Source organism: Eretmochelys imbricata, chromosome 11 (genome assembly GCF_965152235.1).
Source record: "Eretmochelys imbricata isolate rEreImb1 chromosome 11, rEreImb1.hap1, whole genome shotgun sequence".
NCBI lineage: Eukaryota > Metazoa > Chordata > Testudines > Cheloniidae > Eretmochelys > Eretmochelys imbricata.
This window is the reverse complement of record NC_135582.1, coordinates 20,885,078-20,904,100: the sequence shown is the minus strand read 5'-3', so window position 1 is coordinate 20,904,100 and position 19,023 is coordinate 20,885,078. Positions and strand designations below refer to the sequence as shown.

At 41.1% G+C, this 19,023-nt stretch overlaps 1 protein-coding gene across 1 annotated transcript in view; it reads left to right on the top strand.

Annotated features, from left to right (window-relative positions):
• Positions 1-19,023, top strand: part of LOC144272375 (von Willebrand factor D and EGF domain-containing protein-like) — a 218,268-nt gene that overhangs the window by 20,281 nt on the left and 178,964 nt on the right. The window contains 4 exon segments of the mRNA XM_077830375.1: positions 643-699; positions 962-1,157; positions 1,159-1,225; positions 18,332-18,422. Of these exon segments, the coding sequence (XP_077686501.1) occupies positions 643-699; positions 962-1,157; positions 1,159-1,225; positions 18,332-18,422 (411 nt within the window).

The following is a 19,023-nucleotide window of genomic DNA, read 5'->3' as shown; positions in this document are numbered from 1 at the left end:
ACACTTTAATCATAATTCTAGCGTATCTCCATAACTGTTAATACCCACTGTGTACGTACATCATACAAGAATATTAATGATCTGTGACTTATTAGTTTTCAAATAATACCTCACAAGGCATATTTTGTACAAAGATTTTTACAGTAGTTGGTATGGTGTGAATACAGGGGGGTTAATGTCACAGGCTCCCAAAACATTCCTCCAAAAAGTTCCTTAATTTAGTCCCTTCAAAATATCTGAAATAGTTCTGTGTTCCATTTGAACCCAGGCCTCTAGCAATGGAAGGATAACGTATTGACTCCCAGTATTACACTTTTTGTTTCCACTCTTAACATAAGGTTTACAGGCAAGGTTTTAGACTCAAATTATTTACTGAAGCATATAGAAGGCAAAATAGCTTTTAGAACAGAGGTAATTATCCAGAGTGTAGTGGGAGTGAGCCAGTGTGGGCACCAACATGTTCCATATTATTCTATCTATTGGTAGAGTGCCAAATACATCTTAGAATACCATAGAAGTGTTCTTCATTATATGGGGCTACGAGTTAGGTGTTCTTTGAGGGCCAGTGGGGAAGAAGTATTTATATACCAACTCATCTCTGTAGTATAGTAAATTCACACACCATTTCTTTAGCTGTTGCAGAGTTGAAACCAAAGGCCTGTGTTCCTGGGGAATCTGAAGTTGAAGGTATTTGCCAGGGTAATTAAATAAAATTAACTAATAGCAAATGTATGATTTGTATTCAGACATATTCTTTTCATATACAGAACAAACTTACAGGAAAAATACAAGAACTGTAAGAGCAATTGTTAATTATTTTTAGATTAGCTACATTCTTTATTTTCACTGTAGTAAAAATACTATTTTTCTTCCTATTTATATCAAAATAATGGAATTGAAAGAAAATAGCAATGTAATATTATTGGCGTATTTAGTTATGTTCATTACTAGTTGATGAAAGAGCAGTTATGCTATTTATCCCTTTTCTCTCCAGGAAAACTCCCAAACCTGACTTTACAACCAGTAATTACTCCTGAGGTTGTGAGAGCCAGTGTCCATCTCAAATGTACTTACCATCATCCAGCCTCAAATCAGCCTTTGCAGTACGTGGTGGTTTGGTCACGCCTTTCCATATCCAGCATGAAAGAACAGATTCTTTGACACAACTCTGCAGACATTCTCTTACATGGAGATGGATGGAGTTAATTTCAGATTGGGAGATACGGTAATGCTTTCCTGAACTCAGCAAACAAGATCAAACATTCAGAGGAACTGAATCCTCTTGTAGAATTTTTGTTCAGCGTTTATTAACTGTATTCCCCACTGGCAGCACTTACATCTAATGTAAGAGAAGTTGCTTAAATGGGATTGCATTTTAAAGCAGGATTATTAAATACTATTTGTCAAGGTCAGAACCTCTAACATCTCTATTAGATGCTATTCACATAAATATACTATACTTCCACTATACTTATTTTCTTCACATTTTCATTAATGATATGTGATGGGGTATACTAGAGTTACCATATTTGAACATTCAAAAAAGAGGACTCTCCATGGGGGAGAAGGGGAGTATTTGCTCGTGCCCCCCCCCAGCCCCTGGCCCCGCCTCAACTCCACCCCTTCCCCACCCCCATTCCAACCCCTTCCCCAAAATCCCCACCCCAACTCCACCCCCCTCCCTGCCCCATTGGACCCCTACCCCAAATCCCTGCCCTGGCCCCACCTCCTCCCCTGAGTGCACAGCGTTCCCTCTCCCCACACTCCCTCCCAACCGTGCAAAATGGCTGTTTCGCAGCGCAAGTGCTGGGAGCTGGGGGGGAAAGCAGGCACTCTCTCGAGTGATCAGCATTCACTTTCTTTCTCGAATGATCGACATTCACTCTCTTTCTTGAATGATCAACTCTTCTTTGGGGAAAAATAATAATGGCAAAATCCCGGACGTTTTTAGATATTTAAAAATTCCTCCCGGATGGCAATTTAAGAACCAAAAAGCTGGACATGTCCGGGAAAATAAAGACTATGTAACCCTAGGTATACCAAACACCACACTGGGCTTGAAGGGGTTAAAGGACAATGCTGGGTCCAGGTAGCCCCAGACTCCTAGGCCTGTAGAGCATGCTCCATCTGGAGGAGCAGGCTAAAAGGAGCTTAGAAGCCCAGGCAAATGGGAGAGAGTGAACGGATTGGAGGGAAGACAGGCCTTTGCCTGAAAAGTCACATGGAAGGTTGAAAGTGGGATGGGACCGTGAGGCCAACGGGCAGTGCTTTTTCCAAACCCCTCACCCTTTTTGAGAACTGGCAGTCCCTGTGGGGCTCTGATCATCTGAACTCTGTTCAGCTCATGGTTATTTGGACTGTATGGGACCATGCCCTGAGCTGAAAGAGAACAGAGGTAGGAAGTAGTCCAAAGCAGTAGACTTTGATCTTCCACATGAAGGAAGTGATTGTGAATAACAGAGACTTGGTGGGATAACTCACATGACTGAAGTACTGTCATAGATGGATATAATCTGTTCAGGAAAGATAGGCAAGGCAGAAAAGGTGGGGGAGTTGCATTGTATGAAAGAGAACAGTATGACTGCTCAGAGCTCCAGTATGAAACTGCAGAAAAACCTGTGAGTCTCTGAATTAAGTTTAGAAGTGTGAGCAACAAGGGTGATGTCGTGGTGGGAGTCTGCTATAGATCACCAGACCAGAGGGATAAGATGAACGAGGCTTTCTTCAGGCAACTTACAGAAGTTAATAGATCACAGGCCCTGGTTCTCATGGGGGACTTCAATCACCCTGATATCTGTTTGGAGATTAATACAGCAGTGCACAGACAATCCAGGAAGTTTTTGGAAAGTGTAGGGGACAATTTCCTGGTGCAAGTGCTGGAGGAACCAACTAGAGGCAGAGCTCTTCTTGACCTGCTGTTCACAAACAGGGAAGAATTAGTAGGAGAAGCAAAAGTGGATGGGGACCTGTGTGGCAGTGAGCATGAGATGGTCAAGTTCAGGATCCTGACACAAGGAAGAAAGGAAAGCATCAGAATACGGACCCTGGACTTCAGAAAAGCAGACTTTGACTCCCTCAGAGAATTGATAGGCAGGATCCCCTGGGAGAATAACATGAGGGGGAAAGGAGTCCAGGAGAGCTGTCTGTATTTTAAAAAATCCTTATTGAGGTTGCAGGAACAAACCATCCCAATGTATAGAAAATATGGCAGATATGGTAGGCGACCAGCTTGGCTTAACAGTGAAATCCTTGCTGATCTTAAACACAAAAAAGAAGCTTACAAGAAGTGGAAGATTGGACAAATGACCAGGGAGGAGTATAAAAATATTGCTCAGGCATGCAGGAGTGAAATCAGGAAGGCCAAATCACACTTGGAGTTGCAGCTAGCAAGGGATGTTGAGAGTAACAAGAAGGGTTTCTTGAGGTATGTTAGCAACAAGAAGAAGGTCAAGGAAAGTGTGGGCCCCTTACTGAATGGGGGAGGCAACCTAGTGACAGAGGGTGTGGAAAAAGCTAATGTACTGAATGCTTTTCCATTTCTCATCCCCTGGGTGATAGTTTACCACAAAGTCAAAGTGAGTGAAGAAGAGGGACCAGCAGAGCTGGTGGTGGTTAAGGTGTCTAGCAGTCCAGAGGTAGTCCAGATTCTAGTGGTCCATCAGGACTTGGACTGGGAATCAGGCTCCTTCTTGGCACAGCTTCTTGAAAGCTACATTTATAGCTAGTAGTGCCTTGTCCCAAACATATTTTTTCCGATAGGGTTAGCTTCTGAGAATCATAGAATCATAGAATCATAGAATATCAGGGTTTGAAGGGACCCCTGAAGGTCATCTAGTCCAACCCCCTGCTCGAAGCAGGACCAATTCCCAGTTAAATCATCCCAGCCAGGGCTTTGTCAAGCCTGACCTTAAAAACCTCTAAGGAAGGAGATTCTACCACCTCTCTAGGTAACGCATTCCAGTGTTTCACCACCCTCTTAGTGAAAAAGTTTTTCCTAATATCCAATCTAAACCTCCCCCACTGCAACTTGAGACCATTACTCCTCGTTCTGTCATCAGCTACCATTGAGAACAGTCTAGAGCCATCCTCTTTGGAACCCCCTTTCAGGTAGTTGAAAGCAGCTATCAAATCCCCCCTCATTCTTCTCTTCTGCAGGCTAAACAATCCCAGCTCCCTCAGCCTCTCCTCATAAGTCATGTGTTCTAGACCCCTAATCATTTTTGTTGCCCTTCACTGGACTCTCTCCAATTTATCCACATCCTTCTTGTAGTGTGGGGCCCAAAACTGGACACAGTACTCCAGATGAGGCCTCACCAATGTCGAATAGAGGGGAACGATCACGTCCCTTGATCTGCTCGCTATGCCCCTACTTATACATCCCAAAATGCCATTGGCCTTCTTGGCAACAAGGGCACACTGCTGACTCATATCCAGCTTCTCGTCCACTGTCACCCCTAGGTCCTTTTCCGCAGAACTGCTGCCTAGCCATTCGGTCCCTAGTCTGTAGCTGTGCATTGGATTCTTGGATCCTAAGTGCAGGACCCTGCACTTATCCTTACTGAACCTCATCAGATTTCTTTTGGCCCAATCCTCCAATTTGTCTAGGTCCTTCTGTATCCTATCCCTCCCCTCCAGCGTATCTACCACTCCTCCCAGTTTAGTATCATCCGCAAATTTGCTGAGAGTGCAATCCACACCATCCTCCAGATCATTTATGAAGATATTGAACAAAACCGGCCCCAGGACCGACCCTTGGGGCACTCCACTTGATACCGGCTGCCAACTAGACATGGAGCCATTGATCACTACCCGTTGAGCCCGACAATCTAGCCAGCTTTCTACCCACCTTATAGTGCATTCATCCAGCCCATACTTCCTTAACTTGCTGACAAGAATACTGTGGGAGACCGTGTCAAAAGCTTTGCTAAAGTCAAGAAACAATACATCCACTGCTTTCCCTTCATCCACAGAACCAGTAATCTCATCATAAAAGGCGATTAGATTAGTCAGGCATGACCTTCCCTTGGTGAATCCATGTTGGCAGTTCCTGATCACTTTCCTCTCATGCAAGTGCTTCAGGATTGATTCTTTGAGGACCTGCTCCATGATTTTTTCAGGGACTGAGGTGAGGCTGACTGGCCTGTAGTTCCCAGGATCCTCCTTCTTCCCTTTTTTAAAGATTGGCACTACATTAGCCTTTTTCCAGTCATCCGGGACTTCCCCCGTTCGCCACGAGTTTTCAAAGATAATGGCCAATGGCTCTGCAATCACAGCCGCCAATTCCTTCAGCACTCTCGGATGCAACTCATCCGGCCCCATGGACTTGTGCACGTCCAGCTTTTCTAAATAGTCCCTAACCACCTCTATCTCCACAGAGGGCTGGCCATCTCTTCCCCATTTTGTGATGCCCAGCACAGCAGTCTGGGAGCTGACCTTGTTAGTGAAAACAGAGGCAAAAAAAGCATTGAGTACATTAGCTTTTTCCACATCCTCTGTCACTAAAATAAAAGAATAGAATAGAATAAAAGGCACAAGGATGGAGTTGGTTGTGGGACTTGTGTGTTGAAACAATACAGTACCTATGGCAAAATTTGAGACATCAGCCTCAGTTGTAAATAGCTTGGTGGGTGAATCAGGATGGATGCCGAGGTGAATGACCTCTTCAATTAATCAAAGGCTGACTAATCCTCTATGGACAAGACAACCCCTTTTGTATGCACACCATTATGGGAGTAACCATGCGAGGGAATCCTTTTACAAATTGCCTATAGAAATTGGTGAACCTGGAGAATTACTGCACCCCATGTACATCCTCGGGTATGATTCAGTCGGATTTATTGCCACCTTGTGCAGGTCCATAGTAAATCCCTCAGGCGAGATGATATAGCCCAAGAATTCTACTGTGGCTTTATTAAACTTGTGGTGGTTTTGGCAGTGTGTCTCCAAGAAAGTGCACATGTGATGATTGTGGATAGCCTGACTTTAAGAGAAAATTAGGATGTCATCCATGTAAATAATAACAAATTGATCCAACATGTCCCTAAAGATGGCATTTATGAAATGCTGGAAGGTTGCCAGGCTGTTGCACAACCCAAACTGCATGACCAACTACTCAAAGTGATCACACCTGGTATAGAAGGTGAATGGACTATAAGGTGGATAGAAAGCTGGCTAGATCATCGGGCTCAATGGGTAGTGAACAATGGCTCCATGTCTAGTTGGCAGCTGGTATCAAATGGAGTGCCCCAAGGGTCGATCCTGGGGCTGGTTTTCTTCAATATCTTCATTAATGATCTGGAGGATGGCGTTGATTGCAGATGACACAAGTTTGCAGATGACACTAAATTGGGAGGAGTGGTAGATATGCTGGAGGGTAGGGATAGGATATAGAGGGATCTAGACAAATTGGAGGATTGGGCCAAAAGAAATCTGATGAGGTTCAACAAGGACAAGTGTAGAGTCCTGTACTTAGGATGGAAGAATCCCATGCACTGCTACAGACGAGGGACCGAGTGGCTAGGCAGCAGTTCTGCAGAAAAGAACCTACAGTGGATGAGAAGCTGGATATGAGTCAACAGCGTGCCCTTGTTGCCAAGAAGGCTAACAGCATTTTGGGCTGTATAAGTAGGAACATTGCCAGCAGATCAAGGGACGTGATCATTGCCCTCTATTCGGCATTGGTGAGGCCTCATCTGGAGTACTGTGTCCAGTTTTGGGCCCCACACTACAAGAAGGATGTGAAAAAATTGGAAAGAGTCCAGCGGAGGGCAACAAAAATGATTAGGAGGCTGGAGCACATGACTTATGAGGAGAGGCTGAGGGGACTGGGATTATTTAGTCTGCAGAAGAGAAGAGTGAGGGGGGATTTGATAGCTGCTTTCAACTACCTCAAAGGGGGTTCCAAAGAGGATGGATCTAGACTGTTCTCAGTGGTAGCAGATGACAGAACAAGGAGTAATGGTCTCAAGTTTCAGTGGGGGAGATTTAGGTTGGATATTAGGAAAAACTTTTTCACTAAGAGGGTGGTGAAGCACTGGAATGCGTTACCTAGGGAGGTGGTGGAATCTCCTTCCTGAGAGGTTTTTAAGATCAGGCTTAACAAAGCCCTGGCTGGGATGATTTAGTTGGGGATTGGTCCTGCTTTGAGCAGGGGGTTGGACTAGATGACCTCCTGAGGTCCCTTCAAACCCTGATATTCTATGATTCTATGACTCAGCTGGTGATGCTTCCCATAGGGCCCTTGGGTGGGCCTTGCTGGAGAGGGAGGGCCCAGTTCCCCCTGCATGCTCTGCTTGACACCTACGCCTGAGATGGGCTGAGACTGATGCCTCCATTCTAGGGGCAGAGGTAGGCATCTCTTTTGGGGTGAGTTTTCCTGCTTCTAGTACTGCCCTGGATTTGAGGGGTGTGTATACCCCAGAATGTGATCAAGCTAATTTCAACCATATTTCGTGCATTCAGCCACCCTGAATTAATGAAATAGAACACCACATAGTTAAGGGTTAATTTGGAGACAGGCTTTCAGAAGCAAGGTCAAAACTAGCTACAGTTTCTGCTAATCAGAATGGGAGAAGGGAATAAACAAGTAAACAATTGATACTAAAAACGTTGGTGATTGGAAAAACCTTGAGTCTAGATGCCTCTGATGTTAAAAGTTTATTGAAAGTTAGAAAAGTAAAGATACAGTCGGGTCATAATGACCTATGTGTTTTGTAGAAGTTATATAAAAGATTATTAGCTAATAGAGTGTACTTTGGAGCAGTCCTCTGAAGCCATCTTGAGAGACTTTTTCCTGACATCCTTTCTCCCCGGTGGGTGAGCAACTGGCCACTGTAAACCTGCTGTTAATTACTCAACACCGTTCCAGATGTTAGGTAAATATCTGGGATGTTCTAAACCTATTATTTATGTTTGTGTCTGCTTAAATCTAATAAACTGCAGTTTTAGATAGAGCACGCTTACTTGCATGAATCTTATCAGACAGAAGTGCTGTGCTCCTGTTGATTTATTCCTTACACCGCCTGTAGTGAAATCATTAAGTGGCCCCTGTTGGGGGTTCTGAAAACCCAGGGTAACACTAGAACTAGTGTACTTAATTCCTTAAATACCGACATTAAAAAGCTTGAATATATGATGTATATATTGCAGGTCAAATGCCATAAAGTTGGCACAACCTGCGGGGCCGGGGGAAACAGAGAAAACTGCTCCAACTTTTACTCAGTATTTTTTCCACCTAACAGCAGAATGAACTTGGGGTAAAGGCACAGACACCTATATGCACATCCAGTTCAAGCATTGAGTAATTTCTATACTGATGGACAGACCCATAATAATATCTTTTCACAAAAAAGAATATTAAAGAATATGAAATTTTAAAGTATATGGAGGTTTATTTCATGGTCTTTTTCATGGTGTTCTGCCTTTCTGAGACTGATTCCTTGGTTCATTTGTACGCTGAAAGATGGAGTTCATTACAGAACAATCTTTGAGCAATACATTTAATGGCTTACATAGCAACCCTGGTCTAGTTCCAACAACAACAACAACAAAAACAGAAACAAAAGCACCACAACCAGACACCAGTGCAAGACATGAACAAATTGATATGTATATAAATTAATGGCCTTCCACAGCACAAAAATCAGACTTTAAAAGTTAAATTAGGTTCATAACTTTTATAAACAAAGAACCATTAGTGATGCTAAATAGTACTGAAAGAATAAACACTGCCAGCTATAATAGCCCCATATTAAATATAGCTTGTAAACAGCCTTGGTGTTTTGAATCTTTTCTTGAATAAGAATTCACATTAAGAAATATGAATGTGTTTATTTAAATTCTTATAAAGGTGAGTCATTTATAACCGTGGTTAAATCTAGACACTTTTGCTAGTTTCTTCTCATAATTATGCTACCTGCATTTGAGTCAGACAAACTAATTCTGCCAGACTTCATGGGGAGCTTGTGTTACAGAGAGATATCTATTGTAATCAAAATAATTTCACCTGCAATCAATTCAATCCAGATTTAAACAATCCTGGATGGGGAGAAGCAGTTCTGTTAACTAGTAGTGTCACCTAGCTGTTATGAGACAATTTTTATTATATTAAAAGTTGTTTTCAAAAGCCCTTCTGTCCTTTGCTGAAACACAGATATTTAATTTAGCAAGTTTAGACTGAGATGTTCAATTCACTGCTAGAATTTTTTTTTAAACTTTTCATGGCCTATTTGAGTAATTATAATTATTGGATAATTATACAAATTGTCATCGGTGAAATCAGGCAATGACACGTTAGCTGTAACAGGGATTTTAGTCTAAAATATTTCACATAATAAAGAGTTTAAAAAGCACTTTACCACGTTTGCTGTTCCACCTTGGGTTCCTAATAATAGTTATGAAGGGCCTAATTCTCCTTTCACTTGCACTGGTGTAAATCAGGGGTAAATCCATAGACCAGTAGAGTTACACTAGGTTAAGTCTGGCGAAAGTGAGAAGAGAATCAGGCCAAAAGGGCCAGAGTAACCCTGTAAGCACAAGGGAAAGTAGTTTGCAAACCCCTGCACCCATGGAGGCTACATTATACAAGGGATTCTGCGGGGTCAGGTTATCTTTAAACTACGGCCAGCGCCTTGCAGATAGAGGCTGTGCAAGAGAGCAGCTGATAAGTCAGATGCATCCTTTCACTGGCTTTTTCCTGCCCCTTCCGCAATCCAGAGCGGGAGTCCTAAGGACTACATTCTACCCTCAGAAGTAAGTGAGGTTGCATGAGTGTAAATGAGGGTAGAATTTACTCCAAATGGGCCAAATTAAGACCCAGTATATCAGGTATAACTCTACTAAAATCACTTGGTTCTGCTTATTCCATTTTTCATCCACTTACACATGGTTTAAATTCAGCACTAATGTTTTTGCAGATGAATTTTAGGAGTTGCTTTATTTATAATCTTTATCCGAAATCCGGATCTTCTCCTTTCATTCCTTGATATAATATAGTCAAGAGTAAAGATTTTTGTTTCTCTTATGTGATTGATATCTACACTACTTTTCATTCATCATAATGTCTCCTGATAATATAAGGCGTATAACAGACTATCCATCAATATGTTTCAATATACATTGAAATGATTTAATAGCTTTAATAGGCCCTTAAAGAGTAATTCAGACTTACTGGGCCAATGATGTTTGAACTTTTATTGACGTCTCTATAGTCTAAACAGCCAAAGATAGTTCTTCAAAATGCTCATGTGTGCATTTCCCTCCCCCCACCCCTCGCCAACACACACACACACACACACACACACACTTTGGGCTCTGATTTTGTTATTTCAGACAGTATGATGCCAGCATAATGTTAGTGAAACGATTGCAACATTGACCATATCTATAATATGCTGCTGTTGCTACATAAACATTGAAAGAAGCCCATTCCATCTGATTTGAAAATCCTAGCAGTCCCAAGTCTTATTTATACAATATTGACAGAGGTCAAGCCAGTCCTAGAGGCACAGGCATTTGTAAATTATGGTAGGCAGAGTGTGTGTAATGAGTTATGCTAAGAAAGGGGGGGGGGCAGATTTGCTCAGCGCAGCAATTGTGAAATTTCATACGGTGAGAAAGCAGTTGTCACCATCTATAAACTATAATATGCATTTTAAAATAAAATGTTTAAATAAAACTGGCCTTTCCAAACTGGTTGCTGACACATAAACCGTTTGTGACACCAGAAAGATAGAACCTAGTGCAAAAGAATGTAATCTAGTATCTATCCTGCTTTAACATACGAAGGAGAACAGTTTAACTTCCACTCAAAGTAGGGAAGGAGGTTTTTCTCTTCTTTAATTACCACCTTCTCTAAGTATGTGATTTGACATAAATGTAAAAATCTTTCTAGTAGGAGCCTGCAGACATTCTTAAAATACATTTTCAAATGCCTTCTCCAGACTTTGAGTTGGGTAGTTGGCAGAAAATGGTGATCAGCCCACTGCTACTTCCGAGCAGAAAATCATCACTACTAGGTCTAAAGGGGGAAATCTGTGGGCAAAGAAGGATATGTCATCCACAAAGGAGCTGATCCACTATTGGTTTGGATCAGATTCCAAACTTTGAAACCTTTGAAATTCCCCATCACTAGGTGTACGTGAAGGTCTGCTACATAGAGGCTGTTTTCCTGTGCACTGCAGTTTGGCTGTTTGAAGGTTGGTAGAGACTGTGGTTTTATATATAGGTTAGCTTTGATGAGGCTAGCTTACATCATGCTTTCCCATGTATTTTTGCTATGTTAATGCTAGAATTTGCATGGTGTAACATTTCACCTCATCAGGTGTCAGATCCTACTACTGCCTCAGTTTCTTTCCTTCTGTGGCCAAACAAGCTACAACTGGTGCTTTGTGTTTATTCTTCCCTTCAGGGTCTGGTTCATTAAAATATCTCAAAGCTAGACTCTCCCTTGGCAGTCCATTACACCCTCCTGGAATCTTAATTCCCTCTAAGAGGTTTTGCTCTTGTCCCTCACTGCAGATAGACTTTTCCCTCTGGATCCCCTGGAGGTGCCTCCCTGCTGGTCCCTCTCCTCTTTGCCCTTGTATCCTGGCACCAGGTACCCACTCTTCCTTTCCCCAGTCTTTTGAAACCCCTGGTCTCTCCCTCTCTAATGAAGCAGGCTCCCGCTTATAAGGATGCTGCAATCAACATGGTGCATCATTACCTTACCTAAGCACTGACCCAAGCCCAAATCCATAAACTGGGATTATTTGTAGTTATTGTCTGCACATCCTAAAACTCAGTATTGCTTGGGCACACTCCAGGCAGACATTGGTATGGGGTACAATATTCAAACTCACTTAAGTGTCTTAGATGCCTAAATTCCATTTTAAAAAGTGACTTAGGCACTTAAGGTGAGATTTTCAAAGGCATTTAGGTGTCTAAAAGTAGAGATGGGCACCTAGTGGGATTTTTAAAAGCTTCCAAGCAGGATATATCGTTAATTCCCCTTGAAATCAATGAGACAGACACCTAAGGAATTACGTCCTCCTGATAAGATAGATGGGGGAACACCTAATTTGAGACTCTTGCTTTGGAGCATCTGGGCCTTTGGTTTGAGCTAGGGCTCTGAGCAGCTCATTAGCTGAGGGGCAGTGTGTGACCCAAAGACCTCTTCATGTCAACTGGCAGAGGGCACAGGAGTACATAGAGTAACAGGAATCCCTGGGTTCACCAAAAGAGGTCATGTAAGGTCTCTACTGAAAGCACATGTCACACTGGTCTTCTTAATCATTGTGCCTAGAAGGCAATGCTTGTATTACCAGAGGCTGGTAGAGTCAGGGAGCTGATCCACTGCAGGCACAGAGAAGACTTCCTCATGCTAAAGGCAGGTGGCAGCAAGGTGCCACGTAACACTGGGTACCCCTTGGAAGTGTCACATGGTGTCAGGACTTAGGCACTTTTGTGCATATCCACTGGTGCAAATTTAGGTACGAGGTGATTTAGGCACCTACTGGGTTAGCTGAGTGACAGTTGTAAGAATGCCAGTGGGGCCGAGATGTTGGATTTCACAAATAATGAAAAAGCTGATAAGAGTTTCAATTGATAAAGAATTAAAGTATAGGAATGTAATTAATGCCAATTAACATGGTTTTATAGAAAATAGGTCTTGGTAAACAAATCAGCTTTTATTCTTTGATGAGATTATAACTTTGGTTGATAAAGGTAACTATGTAGATGTAATATACTTAGGCTTTTGTAAGACATATGCTTTAGTACTGCATGACATTCCGATTAAAAATTAGAAGCAGATAATACCAATAAAGCACATGTTAAAAGGATTAAGGACTGGCTAACTGAGAGATCTCAAAGTAGTTATCAAAGGGAAATCATTGAATATGGGAATTTCTATTGGGATTCTGCAAGGATTGATACTATTCAACATTTTCATCAGTGATCTGGAAATAAATATAAAACCATTGCTGATAAAATTTGGCAGAGTGGTAAATAACTATGAGACTAGGGCAGCCATACAGAGAGATATGAATAGCTTGGTAGCCCGGGCACATTCATATAAAATGCATTTTACTACAGCCAAATGCAAAGTTACACATGTAGGAACAAGGAACGCAGGTCATACGTATAGAATGTGGGACTGTACATTTCTGGAAATGTTATTCTTAAAAGGATTATGGGTCATAATGGAAAAGCAACTCACAACATGCAAAGCTGTGGCAAAAAGGGTGAATGCAATCATTGGAAGTATAAAAGAGGGAGTAGTGAGTAGGAGCAGGAAGTGATTTTACCTCTGTATATGGCATTTGTGAGTCCTATACTGGGATACTGTATACAGTTTTGGTTCCCAGCATTTAAAAAGGATGTTAAAAAACTGGAGGGTTTTTTATGATTCCTGGGCTGGAGTAAACATTTTAGGGTGAGACTTAAAGAGCTCAATCTCTAGTCTAGCAAAAAGAAGATTGAGAGGTGACTTGATTACAGTGTATGAGTTCCTTCACACAAAGAAAATACAAGATACTAAAGGACTTTTTGATCTTTTGGGTAAAGGTATAACAAATTCCAATGGCTGGAAGCTGAAGCCAGACTAGTTCAAATTAAAATTAAGGCACAAATATCTAACTTTGAGGGTGACTAATCATTGGAACAAACTACCCAGGGAAGTGGTGGATTCTCCATCTCTTGATGTCTTTAGTCAAACAAGTTATTGGACTCAAATCAGGGGTAACTGAATGAATTTTAATGATCTGTAATATATAGGAGATCAGACTAGGTCCCTTCTAGCCTTAAACTCTATGAATCTATGAGAGTTTGTCATGCAAGGTGCTGAGGAAAAAAATTGTCAATAACTGGAACTAGGCCTATTTAGAGATTAATGCTCTATATACCATGACCAATTCCCAAAGCCATCCAGGTCCCCCGCTCCAACATTAAAGGTCGAATTCAGCCTTCGGTTGAATACACTGCTCCCATTGATTTCAAAATGAAGTAGATGTGAATCTGAAGAAGTCAGTGGGAATTGCACCTGAGGGCAGAAGTCAGCCCTAACTTGAAAAGAATTTTTTTTAAAAAATCACCCTTTTTGTTTTATCGTTTTCTACCTAACAGTGGATTTTGCCGTAAAGAAATAATTTCATATACATAGATGCAAGGAAACAAACCACAACCTGAAGCAATTGGATTATGGTGTCTGAAGTCCCTTCACAGATTGTTATTGCTTTAAAAGGGATGAAGACAAAATAGAATTTTATTTAAAAACATGTGAGGACTTTGTGAAAAATACCATCTCACCTGTCACTGTTGTCAGCAAGGTGCCATCAGTGTTGTTGTTATCTCCTTGCTTTAAATGATATGTTGATATGAAAAAATATTGCTGATTCCTGAGCTGGAGAAGAAGAGCTGGTATTTGGCTGAAGGCAAAAAAACTCTCAAGTATAATAATAATTATGTGGCAAACTGTTAACTTGTAGCTCAGTGGCCAATGAACATATCTGATGATTATGAAGAGATGTGTACACCTACTAGATAAAGAAGAAACTAAAGGGGGGGGGGAAACAATAAAAAAAGACAGAAATAAAATGTAATACTAGAACAAGTTCAGTGTCTATATATTTTAATTTGCAAATAGTGTACTAATCTTCACAAGTCCTATTGATCTTACCGAATACATAGGAGGTGCCCTGCTATTCAAGGTATTCTACTTTTTGCTTGCCAAAAATAGATGACCATATACAAGTGTGGGATGATATTTTAATGGTATTTTAAATATAGCTATGTATCATCTCTATATTTTTAAGTGTAATGTTTTATGTGCAGACTGTATCCTAAAAGCATACCTTCTTAGAGGACTGATATTTAGACATTCGGTCACCCTTTCTAGCATACTCAGAGGAGGATGCTCCCCAGCCGGTAAGCCAGAATCTTTAGCTAGGTTATTTTAATATTAACGTGATCCTGAATAAATAGTGTACGATATGGTATGTTAATGTTCTTTTCTAAATTTGCTTTAATAAAAAGTTTCTAAATAAACAAATAAGTCACTTTGTTCTGCAACAGGGAAAATATATTTTGGGAACAGGAAACAAGACTGGGTTACTGATGCATTTTCAAAGATGCTTGTCATCTTACTTATAATCTGTCTTGGAATCCTTTGATAGATCCACCCCCTGCTTTCTTTTTCAGCCTCCTAGTGAGCAATCCTGACAGCTTTAATTGTCTCTCTCTTCTTGACAGGGATTCTCAAAGTGGTGTTTTCAAATGGAAGTCACCGTGTGAACATTCTTGGATAAAACTGTTGAAGCAAAAAGTGCAAAACAGCTCAGCAAGTTTTATCATAGTCTGTGTAAATATTATATCTGCAATGCAACTCCATTGGATACGCGCACTGAGATGTGTAACGGAATCATATTTTTCACTTCGGGGGAGGGGCAAGAAGGAACAAATATTTTCAGACTTACTTCTTTTTTTCTGCTGCCACTGATTTGTCGGCTCTTGATTTTTGAGAAGACTCCCTCCATCAGCACTGGTGAGGGGAACAGCAGCAATTACCCTCTGCCATGCAAGAAAAAGATCTTTCTTAAAACTTCATAGATTGAATGTGGGCCATTAGGGAATGATAATGTCTTGAGGGATAATAAATCCCTAGTGATAACAAGGAACTAAACTGTACAACACACTTCTTTTATTATGGTGCTCTACAGAGAAACTGTCTAAATACCTAGACGTTGAGGAACTGTGACTTTAGAGTAGCAGGTGATTACTTACTTCTGTTGTTAGAAAGGGGCAAACCTGAGGTAAGATGAAAAGGATTCTGTCTGTTCAAAATAAGGAAGAATACTGGTTCCCCTCACCAACCTGAGGTGGTATGGTAGATGGTCTGTCAATAAGAAAATCTGAAATAAAAAGGAAGATGCTGGAGAGCACACTAAAATGGCCTTGAGAAAAAGAGTGTCTGAGAAGGAACTGGGAATAATCCACTTGGATTTAGAGGGAAGAGTAAATGAAATACTTAATTCTTCAGGTTCAAGGATCCAGGTGAGAGCCTTGCAGCACTTGAAATATTTCTAGTATTCTGAATGGGAACAAATAACTTAGGATGGAAGGATTCCCAGAACGGTTACAAAATTTGAAGGTAAATTGTAACATACAGGTAGGGGAGGAGGGAGCCATGATACACAGGGAGTTGAAGAGGGAAGGAGAGTAGTGCCTTATACAAACCTGGAAAGTGATTTGGGTTTACATGGCTACAAGTTTTTGAGAGTATTCTTATTTGTTCTGAACCAGTTTGCACATTCCTAGTCATAAGGGGCCAGATTTAAAAAACAAAACAAAAAAAACCCAAACCCTCATCTCCTATTTAGGCTCCTACATAAGAACTGATTTTCCAAAATTGCTCAGAAGCCAGTAGCTACCAGTGTGACACCTCTGGATGAAATAACACAACATCGAAAGTGCCGAGTCCTTCTGATAATCAGACAAAAGAAGCTTACTCATAATACCAAATAAGCTAGGTCAGCCTAGCTCCCCCTGTCGGATTACTGTTGAAACTCTGGAATTGATTTAGTGGGTCACAATCTGTTATTGCATTGATGAGGAGTAACCAGAAATTAATAACTACAGTCTAGTATTCTGTTGTAGTTTGTTTTAAGGAGTATTTGTATTGTGTAATCTTGTGCTCAAAGGAACGAGGTGTGCAGTTTTGGTTTTCTGAAACAAGAAACCATTTATTAAAAAAAAAAAAAAAAAAGGATAGTAGATAGTGTGCAGCCTCAGCAGAGAAAAAGGTTGCCTGACTGTCCTAGGAATAAAACATAATTGGCCTGATAGATTGTGCTTTTTAAAAGATAAACAAATCTTTATCATTTAGATACTTTTATAATACACCAAGCAAAATGGAGTACACAGCTTCTCATGATTAGTACTTGAGACAACACGTAAAGAGGGTGTCACAGTTCCTGAGGTAACTGTACCTCTGACTCCCTCCTGGACTCTGTAAGGGAACCCCACTTAAGTCTCAGGCCTCTAGCCATCACCTTTCTTGGGGCGGGATCCCGCAACCCTCTCCCTCCAGACTGGGGAATTAGGCCACAGACTCCTGCAGATGGCCTCACAAGGTCTGACTAGTTCAGCATGTACAATCCTGTTGTTTCAAGGGCAATGACAGGGTTCACCAGTAACCAACCAGCTTCCATATAGCAAAGTACTAGCCATCCAGAACAAAATCATCACAGAAAAAACATGTCATAAAAACAATAAACAGCTTGTACATGTCTAGTTTAGCTAGGGTGACCATATGTCCCATTTTTATAGGGACAGTCCCGTTTTTTGGGACTTTCTTATATAGGCGCCTATTACCCCCACCCCCTGTTCTGTTTTTTCACAGTTGCTATCTGGTCACCCTAAGTTTAGCAGATAGTTACCCATCTGCCACACAGAGACCTGGGTAGGGTTTAAAGTACTTCAGATCCTTTCTGCAGGGCCTGTCTCTCTTGATCACAGTCTCATGTCATTTCTGTTTTGAAGGTGAGTGACCCCTCTCCCACATATATGATCTCAAGTCCTTCGCATTCTTAGGTATCTTGAATGGTCAACCCAGGATATGGTATTTCCCCAAGGGGTAAAGCGTCAAAAGGACTTGTGTCCTGCTTCTTTTTTCAGGATTGGGGATTTGCATTAATTACACTCCACTGACTTTAGTACCTGCAGGAAACATCTTTTAGCTCACCCATTGAGCCAGGAATACAAGCCACAGCATCTATATAACATTTATAGTATAGATAAAATAGTCTTTGAATATTCCATGTTTCCAAAGCATGTCACAAAGGGCTTTAATGATGCTGAGACTATTTCTGAGGGTGGATGATTGTGAGGCCGGTCCAACATAAAATATAGCCTAAAAAATATGGACTAAAAGGAGGCTATGAGAGCCAGTGGATGGACAATGGTCTGCAAACTAGGCTCTATTCCTGTCCCTATCACTGGACTACAGTGTGACCTTCTACAAGCTGCTTCAGCTTCTGAATCAGCCTTCCTCTAAGGGGATGATAATACTCACCTTTATAACATCCTTGGAGATCTGAAAGTGCTACGTAAGTGTTAAGTGCTATTCATCTCTGAGACTGGGACCTTAAACTCCTTCTTTTTAAAATAAATGGATCGAAAATCCTCAGGGTTTAAACTTTAACTCCTCAGAGTTTACAAATATGAATCAAACAACAACTCCTAAAAAAAAGTCAGTTCTAGAGGTAAAAACAGCCACCAGCAAGATAACTAGTGAAGATGCATAACTATGTTTCCCTTCCACTTTATTTCAAGTAAAGCTATTTATTTATTACAGATCTTTTGCACTGTCACCGCTTTTATGAGGGACTCTCCTGATCAGCAGTCATTGCCTGAAGAGAGCGATGGATTCTATGCAGGGATTAAGATAATGCAAATGTCCTTGATTTACTGCACTTATCCAGCATGTCACTGAAGAATATTTGAATATTAACCAACATACTCTGGAACACAATATGCAAGAAAATAGGACTTGATGATCATAATTAATGTAAAAAGAAAAGGAGTACTTGTGGCACCTTAGAGACTAACCAATTTATTTGAGCATAAGCTTTCGTGGGCTACAGCTCACTTCATCGGATGCATACTGTGGAAAGTGTAAAAGATCTTTTTATATACACACAAAGCATGAAAAAATACCTCCTCCCACCCCACTCTCCTGCTGGGTGGGAGGAGGTATTTTTTCATGCTTTGTGTGTATATAAAAAGATCTTCACTTCATCGGATGCATACTGTGGAAAGTGTAGAAGATCTTTTTATATACACACAAAGCATGAAAAAATACCTCCTCCCACCCAGCAGGAGAGTGGGGTGGGAGGAGGTATTTTTTCATGCTTTGTGTGTATATAAAAAGATCTTCTACACTTTCCACAGTATGCATCCGATGAAGTGAACTATAGCTCACGAAAGCTTATGCTCAAATAAATTGGTTAGTCTCTAAGATGCTACAAGTACTCCTTTTCTTTTTGC